The 21,916-nt window shown below is 37.3% G+C and overlaps 1 protein-coding gene across 5 annotated transcripts in view; it reads left to right on the top strand.

Annotated features, from left to right (window-relative positions):
* Positions 1–21,916, top strand: part of DENND6A (DENN domain containing 6A) — a 63,570-nt gene that overhangs the window by 37,912 nt on the left and 3,742 nt on the right. For all 5 annotated transcript variants that reach the window (XM_023620211.2, XM_023620212.2, XM_070237331.1 and 2 more), the window contains 9 exons: positions 4,304–4,426; positions 4,914–5,009; positions 7,205–7,299; positions 17,876–17,941; positions 18,030–18,094; positions 18,924–19,013; positions 21,077–21,130; positions 21,237–21,346; positions 21,548–21,650. In XM_023620211.2, coding sequence (XP_023475979.1) covers positions 4,304–4,426; positions 4,914–5,009; positions 7,205–7,299; positions 17,876–17,941; positions 18,030–18,094; positions 18,924–19,013; positions 21,077–21,130; positions 21,237–21,346; positions 21,548–21,650 — 802 coding nt within the window. The remainder of the gene's footprint in view (positions 1–4,303; positions 4,427–4,913; positions 5,010–7,204; positions 7,300–17,875; positions 17,942–18,029; positions 18,095–18,923; positions 19,014–21,076; positions 21,131–21,236; positions 21,347–21,547; positions 21,651–21,916) is intronic.

Consider the following 21,916-nt stretch of genomic DNA (forward strand, 5'->3'; position numbering starts at 1 on the left):
GATCGTTCTTCCTAGTCTTAGTCTGGAGGCTCCACTGAAACCTGTCTAGCGTGGGTGACCCTGCTGGTATTTGAAATACCAGTGGCAAAGTTTTCAGTCATCCCGGTATGACAACTGACGGACGGATGGTGTGGTTCCCTTACCGGGAAACAAACCCCCAGCTGCAGCAGTGAGAGTGGTGAATCTTAACCGCTAGACCATCGCATGGAATACTGCTCAGCAATACAAAAGAAGAATGAACTGTTGGTACAGTCAACAACATGAATGACTCTCAGAAGCATTATGTTTAGTGAAAGGAGCTAGATTTTAAAGAGCTACTTACTGAATGATTCCATTTATGTAATATTTTGGAGAAGGCAAAAGTATAGGGGCAGAAATCTGATCAGTGGTTGCCTTGGGGTTGGGGAGGGAAATTGACTACAACGAGGATGAGGAATTTTTCGGGGTGATGGAACTCTTCTGTATCTTTGGTGAGGGTGAATTTTACTGTATGTAAATTATAAATCTTACTTAAAAACAAGCTACTTTTCTTTTAAAAAGTTAAATGTTGTAGCATTCTTAGAATGAAAAAGGGGAGTGTCCCTCAAATAAATGAATAAATATCACAGGAAAAATATACTAAGAGGGATGCATACTATTTATAGTTTTGATATTCGTTAAGGAGTACATTGAAGAATAAGTACAATTTGATTGCCAGACATGTTTTCTTTTGAACTACTGGGTCCAAGTGTTAATGCTTTTTTGTTTGTTATGAATTATCTTTGTTTTTGTGGTAATTAATTACTCCTACCACCAACACCTTTGATTAGCATTCGTCTCTTCTCCTGAATATGAATTACATGTTATTGTTTTTAAACTAGGACAAGTTAATTTGTTGTTTTTTAATTCTCATTGCTCAAGAGATGAGAAAACCAACCCTTGAAGATTAATAACCTCACAGAAAGATAGTACTGTGTCAAGCATTTAATATCTGATTATGGGGTTAACGCTTTCTCCGTGACAACACACTTTCACTTTGTGTGTAGAGCTTCCATCTTACATTTATTAGTATGAATGAGAGTTTAAATGTTTATCAGTTATATTGAAGGTGATATTTTTATACCGAGACTGAGCTTGAGAGCAAAGGACAGAGGCCTGGAAAGACGTGTGAGGTTGAATGACTGAGACACAGCTGAGTGTAGGGCCGCATTTCCCTTCTTTCCCCAAGTCAGGGCTTGTTAAGTTACTCCTGCTGCATGGACCATGCCTTCGGTTTCCGCTTGCTCTTGATCACAGGAGTAGTCTTCTCATTCAGTTTTTAAGTTGGGCATGGAATTGAAAGACAGTTTTCTGTCAAAAGAAACTGGCATTCGCTTGCCTAGAGTCAAGGACATTTTACCTCATGATATTTGCTGTTGGTTCTTTGCACAGCAAGAGGCATGAGTTATGTGTCCTTGTGTCCCCCATTCCCCACCTTGAGAATGAAGCAATCTTGGCTTTCTGCCCCACTGGCAGAGTGGACAACAGTTATGGGTGTTTCTGTGTTACAGAGACTGAGAAAACCTATCACCACATAAAATGTGCCTGATGCTCTTTGGTACGTGTTAGTTTCTTTTAGCTTTCAAGATTGTAATAACATGCTATATCTTTCAGAAAAGATTGAAATCATTCTTTCTTTTGAGTGAGTTTCTAATTTTTTTGTGGGGGATGGCTTTTTGAAGGAAGATGGAGCTTAGCATAAAGCATGGCACTACAGAGTTGGGGATCTAAAAATGGTGCTAAAAAAAGACCCTGTGATTTCCCTCCAGACCCCTCGTTTTAGTAATTCTACACTGCAGTTAATTTGATGCATACCACCAATATTTGTTAACGTTAGAGCTGGAGACAGGTTTCCTTTCTTTCTTTCTTTTTTTTTTTTTTTGAGGAACCTTAGCCCTGAGCTAACTGCTGCTAATCCTCCTCTTTTCGCTGAGGAAGACTGACCCTGAGCTAACATCCGTGCCCATCTTCCTCTACTTTATATGTGGGATGCCTACCACAGCATGGTGTGCCAAGTGGTGCCATGTCCGCACCCGGGATCCAGACCGGCGAACCCCGGGCCACTGAAGCGGAACGTGCGCACTTAACCACTGTGCCACTGGGCCGGCCCACCTTTCTTGAATATTTAATACTTACCTCCTCCCCAGTAAAAACTACTTTGTATAACAGATATTACTAGTTTAAATCAGAGGCTGCAGAGAATGCTTCATGTTGTAACTGTACTTTCTATTTGTGCCCTTACTGATAATATATTACTATACTCAAGAGAAAAAGTAGTTTGCAACTTTGATGCCTTAAGAGCATCCTACTATTAAAGTCAGTTGGTCAGATGTTTCCATATAGGTCTTTTTCATTTTACGTTTGCTTATTTTTTAATATTATATATATAAAATATATAAGATAAATGTGAATTATACATATTTTTAAAATTATGTATATACAGTACTGACCACTTTTCTGTAAATTTGTGATTATTTCAAAATTTTATATATATAATTATATATTATGTATGTGTATATATGTATACATGTATGTGTACATATGTGGGTGCGTGTACACACACAGCCTTAGAATGACACAGTGTAGACATCAAAATTGGGAAATTAACATTGACAAATTAATACCGTCTAATACTAAGAACACATTCAAATGTTACCAGTTGTCACGATAATATCTAGTTCAGAATCATCTGTTGAATTTAATTGTCATGTCTTTTTAGTCTGGAATAGCTCCTCAATCTTCCTTTCACTTTCACGACCCTGACATTCTTGTGGATTACAGGACAATTATTATGCAGGAAATCCCTCAGGTTAGGTTTGTCCGGGATTTACTCATGATTAGATTCAGGTTGTTTTAGTCACCATGGACAACCTCATCCACCCACTCTGACTCTGACACTCCACACCACGCTGCCCCTCCGTGCCCCTCACACTTCCTGGGCTCTGTCACCCCAAATCAGATCACCTCCACACATGTCCACCTTTCTCACCACATTTGGGTTCCAATAGCCCCACAGCAGGCCACCCACTTCATATGGGTGTCTGCCTTACCTTGCACAAGCCCTGACACCTGCTCTGGGCCAGCATAGCTCTCTTTCCCTCCTGGCAGAGATGCCTGCATGTTACCGTTTTCTGCTTTAGGATTAAATTGTTTAGGAAGGAAAGAGGAAGAAGAGCTGCTTTGCCTTATCTTTGAACTGTTTGTTGTATTTTTTGCACTTCCTTCTCATTTGTCTTCTTGCCTTTGAATAAAGTTAACTTTTCCTAATTTCCATCTCACAAATTTGTTTCATATTTTTGCACTTAAGTGTTGTTTTAATTTTTTTCATTTTCTTTCTGGTGTGTATATGTGTTTTCAGTCAGATAGAGTGGTTGTGATTTTTATGAATAGACAAGTATTTCTTTCTCTAATCTACTAGGAAAAATTGTTAACCTACCAGTAGGAAATGACTAAATAAGTAAAAGTTACCAAATGTCTGAAGTTAAGTAATGTTCCAGAGTTGTGTTCTGAGAGGCTTCCACCGAATTCCAGGGCTGCTATAAAAACGTGCAGCATTTCTGAAGGGGGAGGATCTGCCCAGGAAATCATTCTGTTGTTTGGCATTAGAACTCCCCCTTGTGATTTGTTTTCATCATTGTTTAATATTGAAAGAGTTCGCTTTTAAATTAAGTACATCCAGTCAACATCTTTCGGAAAATGATTTTTCTTGTTTCCTTCAAAGTATTTTGAATAGAAATGCAAATGTAACAAAGCATTATGGATAAAATAGATCTACCTTGTGGTACAACAACTTAATAATTATTTTATATGCTTTTACTATTTGTCAGTCATTCTGTGTGTCAATATATTGCATTTGATTTTGTAAAAATTGGAAGAAGTCAAGTTGATATTTTTATGTTGATAAAAGGGACTTAAATCTATATACCTCACCATATTCTAAATGAATTTGTATATCAAATCAAGGTACAAATAGCTGGAAGAATTTATATCAATGTGAAGTTTTTAGAATGATTATATAGGAACTTAAACAACAGGGTTAAGGTGCCAGACCGGTGGCATAGTGGTCAACTTTGTGTCCTCCACTTTGGTGGCCTGGGGTTTGGGGGTTCAGATCCCGAGTGCGGACCTCCACACCACTCATCAAGCCATGCTGTGGCAGCATCCCACATACAAAAAGTAGAGGAAAGTTGGCACAGATATTAGCTCACGGCCAATCTCCCCAAAACCGAAAAAAAACCCAGAGGTGAATAAATAACAATATTTCTGCTGTGTAAATACCTTTCAGGTGTTTCTGCCCAGTCTTCCTTCATAGTCAGATGCTTTGGGAGCTGGTGCTGTTGGGGGAGCCCCTCGTGGTCATGGCACCATCACCATCGGAGTCGTCAGAGACTGTACTGGCACTTGTTAAGTGAGTCTATTTGGTTCCTAATGGTTGCAGCACTTTCCCATCTGTGATATGTTTGTACACTCATTGCATTGATCCACACAACAACCCTGTAAGAAGGTAGTGCTCTTATAGCACCATTTTATGGATGAGAAAATTAATTCAGGCTCCATGAAGGCTGGAACCATCATTCATTCACTTACATGAAGTTGGCACTTGATAAATATTAGTTGTGTGAATGGTCAATGGCTAGCAAAAGTCATGTAACTAGTGAATGATAGAGTGAGAATTTTACCCCATTTTCTGCCCCGAGTTTGGTACTCTTTCAATATGCCATTCCACATTATGTATTTCCATTTGTCTTTTTAGTTTCTTGAAATGAGTTTACCATTTATAGAAATAGCTAAGTTATCCTATAGGGTGTATACTATGTGTACAGATGTTTTACAGTTATTGAGTAAGATTTTTAATTTCTGTGTCTTTTGTTTTATATGTTCTTCTTGCTCCACAGCTGTATTTCTCCGTTAAAGTACTTCAGTGATTTCCGTCCTTATTTCACTATTCATGATAGTGAATTCAAAGAATATACTACCCGTACTCAAGCCCCGTGAGTAAACAAAATAACTTTTATTGACCAAGTATTACTTTTATAACCAAATTGTGTAGAATTATGTTCGGTAATAATTTAGAAGTTTCAATTTTGAACTTACTGGCAGATTGATTTTGTAAAGGAAGGTTTGAGGAGGTGCTGGTAATAATTTCACATTTCAAGGGTCGGTATCTTACTTTCTTTGAATGATTTTCTTTATTAGTGGAAGGTGTACTGTTACTAACAGCTATCATCATGTACTTTCAGTTCTCTTTTCTTTCCTTACTTCAGGACCTCTTACAGCATCAGTTATCTCTTCTTGCTCTATAACTTCTTTTTCCTTCTTCCTCTTCATTGAATCAGCATATAAACATGAAAATTCTTCCCAATTTGTAAAAGGGGAAAAAATTATCTTACCCTTTCGCTTTTGGCTCCTGTTCTGTTGCTCACTTTCTTTTTCATAGCTAAGTTTCTAGAATAGCAACAAAAGTCTTCATTTGCTGTCTCTACTTTTTGCTTTTCTGGTTGCTTCTCAGTCCATTGCGGGTTGATTTCTCCATCCCCACTGAAGTTGCTCTTGCCAAAGTCATCAGACCTTTCTTGCTGCCTGACTCAGTGAGCACTTTATTTCCCTGTTTTTCCTACTTTCTCTTTCTTGTAATATTAAGCTTCAACCTTGAAAATATTTTAATCCTTGATACCACTCTCACCTGGCTGTCTGGTGGTGCATCTCAGTCTCCTGTGCAGACTTCTCTTTCTCTGCCAACCCCTTAAATGTTGGTGTGCTGCAGTATTGTGTTCTGGGTTCTGATTTCAGACTGATAATTCTTTCTGTACAATCTTATCTGTACCGATAGCCTCTGTTAACACCTCTATACTGATGACCGAAATTTATCTTCCTAGCCCAGATCTTTGCAAGGTTCAGACCTATGTATCTAGGTTTTTGTTGTTTTTTTTTTACCGCATTGCCACCCGGACATTTTAATGACACTCAAAACTAAACATGTTCAAACTGAATTCTTTTTGTCTCCTTTACTTCCCTGATCCCATGCCTCTTCCTATTTTCATGGATGGTACTGCTTTTCACTTAATTATCAAAAACCTAAATTGTCATAAATTTCTCCTTCTTAATATGCCCCACATCAAACTTTACAAAATTTTGTCGCTTCAACATCCTAAAATGTCTGTCGTAACATCTGTTTTCTTCTTGGGTCCAGCCCAGTGGCACAGTGGTTAAATTTGCTCGCTGTGCTTTGGCAACCCAGGGTTCGCCAGTTGGGATCCCGGGCGTGGAGCTACACAGCGCTTACCAAGCTATGCTGTGGCAGGCGTCCTACATGTAAAATAGAGAAAGATGGGCACAGATGTTAGCTCAGGGCCAATCTTCCTCAAAAAAAAAAAAGTTGTTAAAAAACAACATTTATCTTCTTTCCAAAGCTCTCTTCCCAGTCTTACTGTCTTCCGTCTTTCTCATATCTGCTGTTGCTTTTTCCTAAAGCCCTTTCCATCCTTCTAGGGCATCTTCCAAATTTCCCCCAGAGTGATCTTTCTAATAAGTACATTTTCATTTATGTGACATTCCTCCACTAGGTACTCTAGTAACTTGCATTTGCCTACAAGGTAACATCTAAACTTCTTAGCATATTAACTCGGTACTTAATGATCTGGCCAGCATCTGCTTATCTCCTTTCATTTCTGACTGTTAATTCTTCCTACTTTGTGCCCTAGGAATGCTAAACTGCTTGGAGTTCTAAAAAAAAGACCATGATCTCATGTCATTGCTTTGCACGTGCTGCTCGTTCTCCTGCATCACCTTTCCTTCCTTTATCCACTTGGCGAGAATCCCTACTCCTCTTTCATATCTTTGTGCACATGTCTCTCCTTGGTGAGGCTGTCCTTTAACCCCTGGTAGACATAGTTTCTCCTTTGTAATTATTGCACATTTTACACCACCTTCACTTTCTTGTAATTTCTGTCATCATAACTGGGTATGTACACCTTTCTTCCTGTGTACTTTTAGAAAGATCATGTCTTTTCATTTTTATATACCTAGTTCTAAACATGGTGCCTGGCATGTCGTTGGTGTGTGTAATATATTGAGTGAAGGAAAAGGTAATCTGTTTATTGTTCACTCAAAAGAAATTGTTAAACTATTCTCCACTGATGGAACGTTCATCTTTTTTTCACTTTGTTTTTGTTTTATTTTTATGTAGGCCCTCAGTCATATTAGGAGTAACCAACCCTTTTTTTGCAAAAACGCTCCAGCACTGGCCACACATTATTCGAATAGGAGACCTTAAACCTGCAGGTAAAGTATAAAGTTGGTGTTCTGTTTTTAGTATGTAATGTGGCTGAGCAGGTATATTTCTTCCCCTTTGTTTTCATCTGTTGGTTACTTTTTAATTATGTTGATAGAAGCCTTCTTTGAGGCAACCTGAATAAGAGCCTTTGGAGAAGAGCATAGCTTCCCACTAAAATATTCAGGTTCTTATGTGTAACCCATCATCCTCCTACCGTAAAATGCTCTTACAGTTTTATAAACATGGAATGAATTATACAAAATGAAACCTCAAAAATTGGAACTACTCTTTGTATATGTATAAGCCCAATTAAACAGGGATTTCAAACACTACTTGAATAAAACCTTATAGAAGCTCGAATTACTCAACTTAGCACAAAATTCTTGCATAGGTCTCAAAACAAGTATTATACATTTCTGTGCACTGATATTGATTAAGAAAGTCATCAAAAGGTCACGCTTTCCGTGCGAAAATGGTACATAATATCTTGCTCGTGGTAGCTATTTAACAAATGTTTTTTAAATGAGTAAACGAATTCTGAGGTTGGGAGTTTTGTTAACTTAGATGAGAATATAGTGGTACATCTGACATTCCTCGCTGGACATTCCTGAATTTTCCACTGAAATAGTGAGACGTGAGATATCAAAAATATTTTTTAATAACTTTACGATGTGTTACTTCTAAAGACTTTTCTTTTGGAATACACAGCTATGTTTAAAGTATTATTTAATAATAATATTTTATAAGCTATCCCTTCTGGTATATACATGAATCTAGATAGACATCTTAGAGTCAGGGAATAACATTTTTAATCACATTATTTACAAATATTGGTCTCAATCTTACACTGAAATCCTAAGGAGCCTTATGAAATAGAGGAAAGAACAAAGGGCTTTACCCTGGCAGTCAGATGTGTGGATCTGAGGCACAACAGCCCCTCTCAGCCTCAAATTCTTTGTTTGCTGGGAGGATTAAACACAGTGCCTGACTCGTGGCACTTTGTAAATGTCATGGTCCCCTGCCATTTTTCATTAGTGTACTGTCTGATTATTAATAATTCAGAGCTCAGCAGTCACCAGAGTCTTAGCTGTGAGAAGATAGGAAAAGAGGTTTTTTTTGTAAATCTTAATTTAATCTTGACGTTTACTTTCATGGTTTTGTCTTACTAATCTGGACTATTTGGTTAATAGTAATATAATAAACTACTGCTTATTGTTTCTTTCTAATGAAAAAAGGCTCTTTGTTGGGGATGTAAGTAGAGGAACTTTAGTGTAAAATCATTGGTAAAGTGGCATGATTGATAAGTCTAACTTTTTAAGAAACCACCGCACTGTTTTCCAGAGTGGCCCACCATTGTGAATTTTTACCAGCAGTATATGAGGCTTCCTATTTCTTCATATCCCTGTCAACATTTGATATTGTCTGTCTTTTTCATTACAGCCGTTGAGTGAGTTTGAATTGGTGGTTTTAATTTGCTTTTCTAGTGACTAGTATTGTTGAGCATCTTTTCATCTACTTATTAGTTGTTCATTATCCTGTTTGATGAAATGTTGATTTAAATCTTTTGCCTATTTTTAAATCAGGTTATTTGTCTTATTATTTAGTTGTAAGAGATTTTTATGTATTTTGGACACAAGTCTGTTCACAGATACCTGATTTGCAAATATTTTCTCACAGTATGCAGTTTGTGTTTTTGTTTTCTTAATGGTGTCTTTTGAAGCACAAGTGTTTAATATTTTTTCAGTTTTGTGGAGATATAATTGACAAATGGCACTGTATAAGTTTAAGGTGTACAGCATAATGACTTGACTTACATACACTGTGAAATGATTACCACAATAAGTTCACTTAACATCCATCATCTCATATGGATACAAAAGGAAAAAAGAAAAAGAATGTTTTTTCCTTGCAATGAGAACTCTTAGGATTTACACTCCTAACAACTTTCTTTTTTTATTTTGAAGCTTTTATTTTTCCTCCCAAAGCCCCCTGGTACATAGTTGTGTATTTTTAGTTGTGGGTCCTTCTAGTTGTGGCATGTGGGATGCCACCTCAGCATGGCTTGATGAGCAGTGCCATGTCCGCGCCCAGGATCTGAACCGGCGGAAACCCTGGGCCACTGAAGCAGAGCGCTTGAACTTGACCACTTAGCCACAGGGCTGGCCCCTCTTAACAACTTTCAAATATACCATACAGCAGTGTTAACTATAGTCACCATGCTGTACATTACATCTCCAGTACTTATTTATCTTATAACTGGAAGGTTTTTTTTTTTTTTAAAGATTTTATTTTTTTTCCTTTTTCTCCCCAAGGCCCCCAGTACATAGTTGTATATTGTTCGTTGCGGGTCCTTCTAGTTGTGGCATGTGGGATGCTGCCTCAGCGTGGCTTGATGAGCAGTGCCATGTCTGCGCCCAGGATTCGAACCAATGAAACACTGGGCTGCCTGCAGTGGAGCGAGCGAACTTAACCACTCAGCCACAGGGCCAGCCCCTGGAAGGGTTTTTTTTTTTTAAGATTTTTTTTTTTTTTTTCCTTTTTCTCCCAAAGCCCCCTGGTACATAGTTGTGTATTTTTAGTTATGAGTCCTTCTAGTTGTGGCATGTGGGGTGCTGCCTCAGCATGGCTTGAGGAGCAGTGCCATGTCAGCGCCCAGGATTCGAACCGTCGAAACCCTGGGCCACCGAAGCAGAGCGCACGAACTTAACCACTCGGCCACGGGGCCAGCCCCATAATGGAAGTTTGTATGTTTTGACCACCTTCATCCAATTCTCTCACCCATGACCCCCTGGTGACCACGCATTTAATTTTGATGAAGTCTGGCTTATAAATTTTTTTCTTTTATGGCTTGATCTTTTGATGTTTCTAAGAACTCATTGCCTAACCCAAGGTGACAAAGATTTTCTCCTACATTTTCTTCTGAACGTTTTATTGTGTTAACACTTACATTTAGGTCTATGATCCACTTTGAGTTGTTTGTTTTGTGTATGATGTGGATTAAGGGTCTAAAATCATCTTCTTTGCGTGTTGGTATCCACTTGTCTTAGTACCATTTGTTGAAAAGACTATCTTTTTAGCATTGAATTGGTTTGATATCTTTGTGGAAAATCAATTGGCCATAAATGTGAGAGTTTATTTCTGGTCTCTTGTTTCTGTTGCATTGATCTATATGTCTTGTCTTTACACCAAAATAATGTCTTGATTACTGGAGTTTTATAGTAAGTTTTGAAATCAGGTAATGTAAGTCTTCCAACTTTGTTCTTATTTTTCAAAATTGTTTTGGCTATTCTTAGTCTTTTGCATTTCCATATAAATTTTAGGATCAGTTTGTCGATTGCTGTGAAAAATCAGCTGGGATTTTGATAGGGATTGTGTTGAACACATAATCGATTTGGGAGATAATCACTATCTGAAAAATACTGAGTCTTCCATTCTGGGAACTTGGAATGTCTCTCCATTGTTTAGATCTTCTTTAATTTTTCTCAGCCATGTTTTGTAGTTTTTAGTATACAAGTCTAATTATGATGTTAGATATAGGATTTTCGTAGATATCCTTTATCAGATTGAGGAAATGCCTTTCTGTCCCTAGTTTGTTGAGAATGATTATCATGACTTGGCATTGAATTTTGTTAGATGTGTTTTCTGTATCTATGGAGATCATCATGTGGTTTTTCTTCTTTATTGATATGATATTAAATGATTTTTGGATGTTAAACCAACCTTACATTCCTCAGATAAATTCCATTTCGTCATGGTGTATAGTCCTTCTTTAACTTGCTGGGTTTGGTTTGCTAATATTTTTGTTGAGGATTTTTACATCTGTATCCATGAGGGATATTGGTGTGCAATTTCTTTTCTTGTGATGTCTTGCCAGTTAATATTCTTGCTCTGAGAAACCTCTTCAGGCAGGTGAAGTTAGCATTTAAAAGTAGGACCTTGGACCAAGGGAAGGGAGGGGACAATTTTTCTTTGTTAATTGGCCCTGATCTAGCATCTGCTGCCAGTCTTCCTCTTTTTTCCCCCTCCTCATAGCCCTAGTACATAGTTGTGTATGCTAGTTGTAGGTCATTCTAGTTCTTCTATGTGGGATGCCACTACAGCATGGCTTGATAAGCGGTATATAGGTCTGTGCCCAGGATCTGAACTGACAAAGCCCGGGCCACTGAAGCTGGGCACGCAAACCTAACCACTCAGCCATGGGGCCGGCCCCCAGGAGGGGACAGTTCTTGAATTTATTTTTCCAGATGGGGATGAGGGCAGATAGGGAATATTAATTACACTTTATTTTAAGCAGCCTACTTTAGAGAAGATATGCTGTGTTCTGATTATTTCTGTCACCAGCTTATTGGGACCATTTTGTCAGGTATCACTTTTCTACAGGAGAGTGATGGTGTTGTATGGAAACATTATGCTTTATAGATCCTTAGTAGTCATTGAGGAGTGGATGCTAGAGATTGTCAGTGTCCTCAGTTTGGTCCTTGTCCAGTTAGTAGAGGCGATACCTTGTGAGCAAAGGCACTAGGGGTGCTTCAGTGATGTTAGGCAAGACCATAGTGTCTGACTGTTTTGGGGACTAGTAGGTCATATGTTAGCACAGGTCTTAACAGAAGTGCAAAATTTCATTAAGTTTAGTGTGTTTGTGATACTTTTCCCCACTTATCTTAAAAATTGTTTTTATTGTAGTAAAATACATGTAATGTAAAATGTATCTTTTTAACTATTTTTAAAGATTGGCACCTGAGCTAACACCTGTTGCCAAATTTTTTTTTTCTGCTTTTTTCTTCCCAAGTCCCCCTAGTACATAGTTGTATATTCTAGTTGTGGGTCCTTCTGTCTGTGCTCTATGGGACACCGCCTCAGCATGGCCTGACAAGCAGTGCCATGTTCGCGCCCAGGATCAGAACCAGCGAAACCCTGGGCTGCCAAAGCGGAGTGCGTGAACTTAACCACTCGGCTGGCCCTTTTTTAACTGTTTTTAAGTGTACAGTTCATGCAGTGGCATTAAGTACATTCACAGTGTTGTGTGAATCACCACTTTCCCTTTCCAGAACTTTGTCATCATCCCAAACAGAAGGGTTTGGATTTAGTTCACCCAAATCCAAAATCCGTTAAACGATAACTCCACATTCCTCCCATCCCCAGCCCCTGGTAACCTCTGTTCTAATTCCTGTGAACTTGACTCGTCTCTGTACTTCATATAAATGGAATTATACAATACTTATCCATTGGTGTCTGGTTTATTTTGCTTTGCGTCATGTTTTCAAAGTTCATCCATGTTGTAGCATGCATCAAAATTTTATTCCTTTTTTTGAATTGTGATAAAACACATATAACATAAAATTTACCACCTTAATCATTTTTAAAGTGTACAGTGGCATTAATTATATTCACATAGTTGTGCTACCATCACCACCATCCACCCACAGAACTCTTTTCATCTTGTAAAACTGAAACTCTACACCCATTAGACAATAACTCCTTGTTCACTCCCTCCCCACCCCCCCCCCCACAGCCCTTGGCAACCACCTGTCTTTCTGTCGTTATGAATTTCACTCCTCTAGATATCTCCTATTAGTAGAATTCTCCTTTACTTGTCATTTTGTGACTGGCTTATTTCCTTAGTATAATGTCCTTAAGGTTTGTCTGTGTTGTAACATATGTCAGAATTTCCTTCCTTTTTAAGGCTGAATAATATTCCATCGTATGTATATGCCACATTTTATTTACCCATTTATCTGTCAGTAGATTCTTGGTTGCTTCCACCTTTTAGCTATTGCGAATAATAGTTGAATGAACATGGGTGTCCAAATATATATCTCTTTGAGTCCTTGCTTTTTATTCTTTTGGCTGTATACCCAAAAATAGAATTGCTGTACCATATAGTCATTCTGTGTTTAATTTTTGAGGAGCTACCGTACTGTTTTCATTTTCTGTTCCCGTTAACAGTGCACAAGGTTATCACTTTCTCCACATTCTCCCTCACATTTATTTTCTGTTTTTTTGATGGTTGCCATTCTGACGGGTGTAAGGTGGTATCTAATTGTGGTTTTGATTTGTATTTCCCTAATGATTAGTAATGTTGAACATCTTTTCACATGCTTATTGGTCATCTGTACATCTTCTTTGAAGAAATATCTTTTCAAGTCCTTTGCCCATTTTTTAATCAAGTTGGTTTCTTTTGTTGTTGTTGAGTTGTAGGAGTTCTTTATATATTCTGGATACTAATTCCTTATCAGATACATATGCTTTATAGATATTTTCTCCCATCCTGTGGGTTATCTTTCACTCTCTTAATACTGTGCTTTGATGCACAAAAGTTCTTAATTTTGATGAAGTCTACTTCATCTATATTTTCTTTTATTGCCTCTGCTTTTGGTATGACATTCATGAAAATCCATTTATCTTTTAATTATGAGTATTGGGTATATATCTTGGGGTGTTTATCTGCTCATTGATCTCTAGATGAGAACGATTGCATATGCTACACAAGTTATAAAACACTAAAGCTTCCCTAAGGATCCTGGCTTTGAAGAGAAGGTCAGTAAAACTGCAGAAAAGGTATGTTCTGCAGGACAAGCAGAGAAGGCACAGCAAAACTGAAATTGATAGCTTTACCAGAAACATATATTTAGTTTGGTTTTTTGGTGAGGAAGATTGTCCCTGAGCTAACAGCTGTGCCAGCTTCCCCTGTTTTGTATGTGGGATGCTGCCACAGCATGGCTTGATGAGCGGTGTGTAGGTCTGCACCAGGGATCCAAACCCATGAACCCTGGGCCGCCGAAGTGGAGTGCACAAACTTAACCACTACACCACTGGGCTGGCCCCAGGAAACATACATTTAGTTTTAACCTTGCAGAGGGATCATTCCTCCTGATATAAAAGGATTACTTCTGGTTGCACCTAATTTAAGTTCACCCAAATCTTACTGAGCGAAGGAATGTAATGTTAAGATGATGGTACTTAAGTATTCTTTAAAGAGAAAGTAATTCTACTAGTATGTATTGGATCAAATTATAAACTGATAATTTCTGACCAGAAATTGGGTTTGGTGATTTCACCAAAGATAAAATATTTGGCCTGAATGTGTAAGATTCTTATTCAAATAGGCAGAGGGGCAGTAATGATGTTTATTAATTTAATAGTGTTAAACCCCTTTCTAATGTGCAGTGTACATAACAAACATTGAATAAGTATTTTTCTTTTTAAAAATTGGCACCTGAGCTAACAGGCCCATCTTTTTTTTTGTTTTTTCCTTCTTTTCCCTGAAGCCCCTCAGTACATAGTTGTATATTGTAGTTGTAGGTCCTTCTGGTTATGCTGTGTGGGACGCCTCCTCAGCAGGGCCTGATGAGCAGTGCCGTGTCTGTGCCCAGGATCCGAACCGGCAAAACCCTGGGCCACGGAAGTGAAGCGTGCAAATTTAACCACTTGGCCACAGGGCCGGCCCCCTGAATAAGTATTTTTAATTAAAATAAATATCTGTAATTATAGGACTTTAGTTCATTTTCTGGCTTTTTTTCCCCCAGAGCCATCTGACCAGTATCTATTTAAATTTTTTTTTTGGTAATAGACAATGTATCTTTATAACTAATTTTCTTCACATCTATTATATACTACAGTATAAGAATTATGGTGGCTAGAGTTAGAGTTCAGTATGCGTCTTATACCTAATGAGGTCCACTGAATGAAAGGAGAATTGTGTGAATGAATGTTGCTGTACAAGTTGTGTTCTTGTCTTTTCCCTTTTTAAAAAAACAAATATAGATCCTACAAGTTTTTATTATTACCCAGAACTTATTGAATGCAAAGAGTATCTGAAACCTACTGCTCAGTTATTCTCCCCTCTGATATTCGTTTCCTTTTGCACAGTGAATTTCAGAAAATAATATGTTAATACACAGCTTTGGTACATGGAGGAGCTGAAAGTCCTTTGTGACTTGGAGCAGAGGGAAACAGAAAATAAGGACAGAAATACTTAGATTGATTGAAACCATTATAGTTTTGACACATGATATTCTTCAGGTTCTTGGAGTCAGAAGCAGATAAATGACTTGAATTTAGTTGTCTGTATAGTTAAATGTGTAAAATTTTAAAAAATTCTGCATTTACTAAGGGGAAAAAATTTTACAAATCTTGTGGTAAAAATCTACTCTGAAATCTGGAAAGCAAAACTACAAGGTAAGGTTCAAGATGAGAGAGACATTCTCATGGAATTAGTGCATGGGAATGGATAGAATACAATGACAAAGGAAAAACTGTGTGCTGATGAATCAAAAACATTTCGGAGTGTTTCTGGACTGTGTCCTGTTCCCTCTCAGTCTGTCCTAAAAGCTTCTTGGTTTTCTCTCCTTCACAGAGCTCCAGTAGCTCCCTCTCTTCTCTGTCCTTGCTGCACATGCCTTACTTCACGTTCTCTTTCTACCCAGGAACAATACTTTACAAAGCATATATTTTATCCTCTAGTATTTTCTCTCTTTCACTTCAGCCTCCTTTGTGCAGCACAGCAGCCCTGCTCAGGAGTCCTGTCCATCTGTGGCTCAGGCCTGTGGTTGTGGCATACACTGTCACCACCTGGTGGCAGTGAGTGTGTTAAATGCAGATTTGATCCTGTTATCTTATCATCCTCATCCACAACCCCCTATGCCCATGCTTTCAGTTTCTGTTACCGTATAGGTCAGACATCTTTATAGTTCCTCTTGGTCTGACCCTTGAATACCTCTCTAGCGTCATCTCCTGCCCCTTTTAGCATGCTCTCCATTCCTGCGTTTGTAGTGTAGTGGTTAAGAGTGATGGCTCTGGAGTTGGACTGCCTTATTTCAGATCCTGGTTCAAGCATGTTATCTATGTGTCCTTGGACAAGTCTTTCCCCTGTGTCTAGTTATGACAGAGCCTAACAACCTGTCTGAATGGGGCATGACCAAACAGAATGGATGATGGCAGTAAACAGCTGGAACTGGTGCATACCAGGTGAATATCAGTTTTGTCCATGCCTTAGTTTCTTCATCTGTGAGATGGTCATGATGAAACATACCTTTATTGTGAAGATTAAATGTGAAAATTTTTGCAGTGTTCTTAGACCACACACTTGCACAGATAAATATTGAATAAATGGTGACTGTTACAGTCCTTACCATTATTTACAACTCTTTAAGCAACATACTCTTGATGCTTCTAGATTTAACTCTTTATCTAAAAGGTCCTTTTCCTGTGGATAACTTTTTATTTCTCCTATAAGACTGCTTAAATATCACTTCCTTTAAGAATCCTCAGTAATGTTTCCACTCCTTTTTGGCCAGGATACCCTTCTCTGTCTCCACAGTATCTTCGTAATTCTATCCCAGCACATAGCCTTCTGTATTGTCATTTGTCTCTATTTGTCTTACTTCACCATTAGATTGTAAGCTTCTTAATACCAGGAATTAGTTGTTTTATTCTTTTGTACTTAGTGTCTTGCATTCACTAATATTTAGTGAATCAATGAAAAAATGTCTGTGTATCCATGATATTGACTTCTTTAACAAATGTCTGTTTAAAATTATTATTGGGACAATTGATAAAATTGGAGTGTTGACTGTATTATTCTGCAACTTTTCTGTAAGATTGAAATTATTTCAAAGTGAAAAGTTTATAAAAATATCTGTTTTAGCATAGTACATGCTCTTAATTTTTTTTTTAACAATATAGGATTGGAAGTGAAAATACTCTGTGTTCCCATAGTTCTACTTCCATAGATAACTGTAGTTAGTACTTGGATCTATGTAATGATTTAAACAAAAATGTTTTGTAAATTCAGAGGCTTGAATTAGATAACTCTAGATTGTTAGGTTCTCTTATGCAGAGAGACGGAGGATAGGGAAAGGAAAAGAGAAAGGAAGTCTATTAAATTTAGTGTGCTTATGACACTTTTAATTGTTTACCTTGAGGCATTTTTCTGACAGTTAGAAGGGTTGTTTAGATTGTAGCTTTTCTTGACCTCAAGACCAGAACAACTGCATATGCTCTACAGGTTGTTGGTCGCAGCCCTGCTCAGGAGTCCTGTCTGTCTGTGGCTCAGACCTGTGGTTAGGGCGTACACTGTCACTACTTGGTGACAGTGTAAGTTCCTACAATGCAAAAGCAGAATTTGGGGAGCTGTCAGAAGAAAACCTTTAAATACTACATCTGCATACTAATTTAGGGGTTACTTTCAATTCCATTTACTCTTAAAGGGTATTTTATTCATATTGGGCGCATAAATTTTCAATTTCGTGTGTTTGGCACAAAGATATTAAATTACAGATTGAGTGATGAAAAGGAAAACTTTTAAGTAATGGTGTATATTAATGAGAGGTTAAATACCCATTTTTAATATAATTTATGCAAATTGTTTCTATAATGCTGTAATAATCTAGTGTTCCTTTTATCCAGTTTTAAAGTACCAGGAATAAACTCTTGAATATTAATTGATATTAAGAAGAATACTTCAACTACAACATTCCCTGACTAAGAAATAAAGAGTCAATGGATTATTAATCTTATTAAATTCCAGTTTCGTGATATGTGAAATTCAAATAACTATAAGAATCTTTGTGGTGTTTCCTTCAGGTGAAATTCCTAAGCAGGTTAAAGTGAAAAAATTGAAGAACCTAAAGACTCTGGATTCTAAACCTGGTATTCACTTTTATCAATTTTTAAATATTTACTTAAATGGGTACTTGGGTCTTACTGTTTACCTTATTTTCTTATTTTTTTTCCTTAGGAGTTTATACTTCTTATAAGCCATATCTAAATAGAGATGAAGAGATCATAAAACAATTACAGAAGGTGATTGCTTATATTATTAATTTAAATTTCCTTGTTCAGGTATGCAATATCCAGTTAGGCCATATGTGCTTTCTGTATAATAATATGAAATAAGGTCTCTTTTTTGAACCAAAGCTTCATGAAAATCAAGAGACTAAAGTAGCAGCAGTTATGGACTTGTAATATGGGGCTGCAGCTACAAACTAGTGCCAATCTTCCTAGAAACTTGGGAGATAGAGTAAAAAGTCATGGACTCTATATGAGATAGCATCTAACAGTAGGGGATAGTTAGCATTTTGTTAAAAATATAAATAGTATTAATACACTAAATATGAAATAAAGATAGTCTTCGTTGTGAACTGATACTTTTAAGTATGGGATGAATGTCTTATGTTTTGCTCTGAGGATTCTTTTCACAGGATATTGCACAATAAACTTCAGATTAAATTACTTCAAAATCAAATTCTAGGGGTTTTTTTTCTTTTAAAGATTGGCACCTGAGCTAACAACTGTTGCCAATCTTCCTTTTTTTTTTCCTGCTTTTTTCTCCCCAAATCCCCCCAGTACATAGTTGTATATTCTAGTTGTGGGTCCTTCTGGTTGTGGCATGTGGGACGCCACCTCAACATGGCCTAATGAGTGCTGCCATGTCCGTGCCCGGGATCCGAACCCTGGGCCACCGAAGCGGAGCACACGAACTTAACCACTCGGCCACGGGGCCGCCCCACTAGGTTTTTTTAATATCAAGTAAAAATACATATATTTATGTAACAGCTGAACTTCTCTAATTATCCTTTGTTTTATATTCCCTGACACTAGAACATAGGTTCTCATTGTTTCCTCTTTTAAGGGTGTACAGCAGAAACGTCCTTCTGAAGCTCAAAGTGTTATTCTCCGACGCTATTTTTTGGAACTGACACAAAGCTTCATCATTCCGTTAGTAAGTTAACACATCTATTTGCTTAATTTAATGATTTCTTGAAGGATATATGAATGTTTTTCCCATTGACCGAAACCTTTTCTTCAGTTGTGTTTGGCCTGCTCGTGTGTTCAGAGATTAAAGTTAGAGCCCTTTGCAAGAGACCTAGACTCTTTGTTCTGGTATTAACTGTGTAACTTTGGGAAGTCACTTCCTCTCTCTGACCTTCACTTTCTTTAACTGTAAAATGTGGCTAATTGTGCTTTTCTTAAATACCTTTCGTGGTGGTTGTAAATCTTAATTGAGATAATTGTTGTGAAATATTATGTAATTATTGCATTTTGTACCTTAAAAGAAGTTTACCCTGGGGCTTCTTTCTCTGATGTTATTTTCTTGAGCACAATTTTATATAATATCAGTGAGACTGTAGCTCCATGATGACAGGGACCTTATCTATTCATTATCTTTTCTTCTGTCTGGCGTATGGTAGCACTTAGTAAATATTTATGGAATAAGTGACTAAATGATACGGTTTTCTATGAAATTTAGTGGAATCTCATATTAAAATACTAAAAGATAACTCACAGTATCAGGCAGTACCATGATATAGTCCTAGTCTGGAGACTGTATCAGAGAGATTCCGTGTGGTTATTAATGTAATCTATATAAACTATATGGGGGCAACCTAGAGATGTTTGCCATTATATTTTGGGCAGAAATAGTCTTTCTTGATCTGTGAATGTCAGTTTATTTTGTTCCATTTAAATCTGTTTAAGTAAATGAACTTTACGGTAGCGCTTAAGAGCATGAGCTGAAGTCATTTAAACCTGAATTCAAGTTCTAGCTGTGTGACCTTGGTTAGTTACTTAGCCTTTCGAAGCCTTGGTTTCCCAGTGACACCTGCCACATAGGATGGTTGCAAGGATTAAGAGATGATGCATATAAAATGTTGAGTACATTTTCTGGTACGTAGTTATTCAATAAGGTTAATTCTTATTATTAAAAATATAGTCTCTTGGATCAAAAAATGGGCTGGAGACATGAACAGACGTTTCTCCAAAGAAGATATATGGATGGCCAATAGGCACATGAAAAGATGTTCATCATCGCTGATCATCAGGGAAATGCAAATCAAAACTACACTAAGATATCACCTTACACCCGTTAGAATGACAAAAATATCTAAAACTAATAGTAACAAATGTTGGAGAGGTTGCGGAGAAAAAGGAACCTTCATACACTGCTGGTGGGAATGCAAACTGGTGCAGCCACTATGGAAAACAGTATGGAGATTCCTCAAAAAACTAAAAATAGAACTACCATACGACCCAGCTATCCCTCTACTGGATATCTACCCAAAGAGCTTGAAGTCAGCAATTCCAAAAGTCCTATGCACCCCAATGTTTATTGCAGCATTATTTACAATAGCCAAGACGTGGAAGCAACCTAAGTGCCCATCAACAGATGATTGGATAAAGAAGATGTGGTGTATATATATATATATATATATGCGCGCGCGCACACACACACACACACACAATGGAATACTACTCAGCCATAAAAAAGAGCAAAATCGTCCCCTTTGCAACAACATGGATAGACCTTGAGGGAATTATGTTAAGTGAAATAAGCCAGTTAGAGAAGGACAATCTCTGTATGACTCCACTCATATGAGGAATTTAAAAATGTAGACAAAGAGAACAGATTAGTGGCTACCAGGGGAAAGGTGGGGTCGGGGGTGGGCACAAATAGTGAAGTGGTGCACCTACAACACGACTGACAAACATTAATGTACAACTGAAATTTCACAAGATTATAACCTATCATTAACTCAATGAAAAAAATATATAGTGTCTTGGATTATCTAAGATTTAGTTAAATTTTTATTGAAAGTCTGACTTCTCAATTCAATCTAAATTCAGCTATATCTATGTGGGGAGTTTATATCATTGTTGATGTACACTGAAAGAGCATACAATGAAAAACTTGGAAACCCATTTCTTTTAAGTAGGTTTGTTTAAATGTTTTTGAAGACTCTGGGTGAAGACACCTAACCTTGATTGAGTTTTTTTTCTTGATTTTAGGAAAGATATGTGGCAAGCTTGATGCCTTTACAGAAAAGTATTTCTCCATGGAAGGTATAAATATATTCAATTAAATTCCTATTTGAGTTCTCTAACTATAATTGACTTCTGTGAATATATCCATTTCTAATTTTTAAATACAGTATGTCCTGTTTTCTAGAGTCCACCCCAATTAAGACAGTTCCTTCCGGAAGAATTTATGAAAACACTTGAGAAAACAGGACCTCAGCTGACCTCTCGAATAAAAGGTGATTGGATTGGACTTTACAGGTTAGTTGTTTTTTTTTCCTTTCTCACTCATCTGTAGAGCTTTATTTAAAAACAAAACAAAAGAAAAAACTGGACTTAAACTTACGCTTTTTTTAAAAAGTCCGTTGTTTCACGTGGTTCTCTGAGCTAGAGGTAGGAAAGGTATTGAGGAAAGGAAGTAAGTCATAATCAAACTTTGCTGTTTTTAAATTTATTTTTAAGGCATTTTCTAAAATCTCCAAATTTTGATGGTTGGTTCAAGACCCGGCGGAAGGAAATGACCCAGAAATTGGAGGCACTCCATCTAGAAGCTCTTTGTGAAGAGGTTAGAGAACAGTATGTTTGTGTGATGATTAATAACTTGAAAATAAGGACAAAATTATCCTTAGAGGTTAGAAGATTATACTCATATCCACTACTTATAAATAGTCATAGCTAACTTTCCTGGATCATGTGGTATGTGCCAAGGATGGGATAGGTGCTCTGTATAGATGATGTCTTTTAATCTTCACAGCAATTCATGGTAGTAGGTGTGTTATGATCTGCATTATGGGACATCTGGGATTATAAGTTAAGTGATTTGCTTCAGAT

This window comes from Equus caballus, chromosome 16 (genome assembly GCF_041296265.1).
Source record: "Equus caballus isolate H_3958 breed thoroughbred chromosome 16, TB-T2T, whole genome shotgun sequence".
NCBI classification, from domain to species: Eukaryota; Metazoa; Chordata; class Mammalia; order Perissodactyla; family Equidae; genus Equus; species Equus caballus.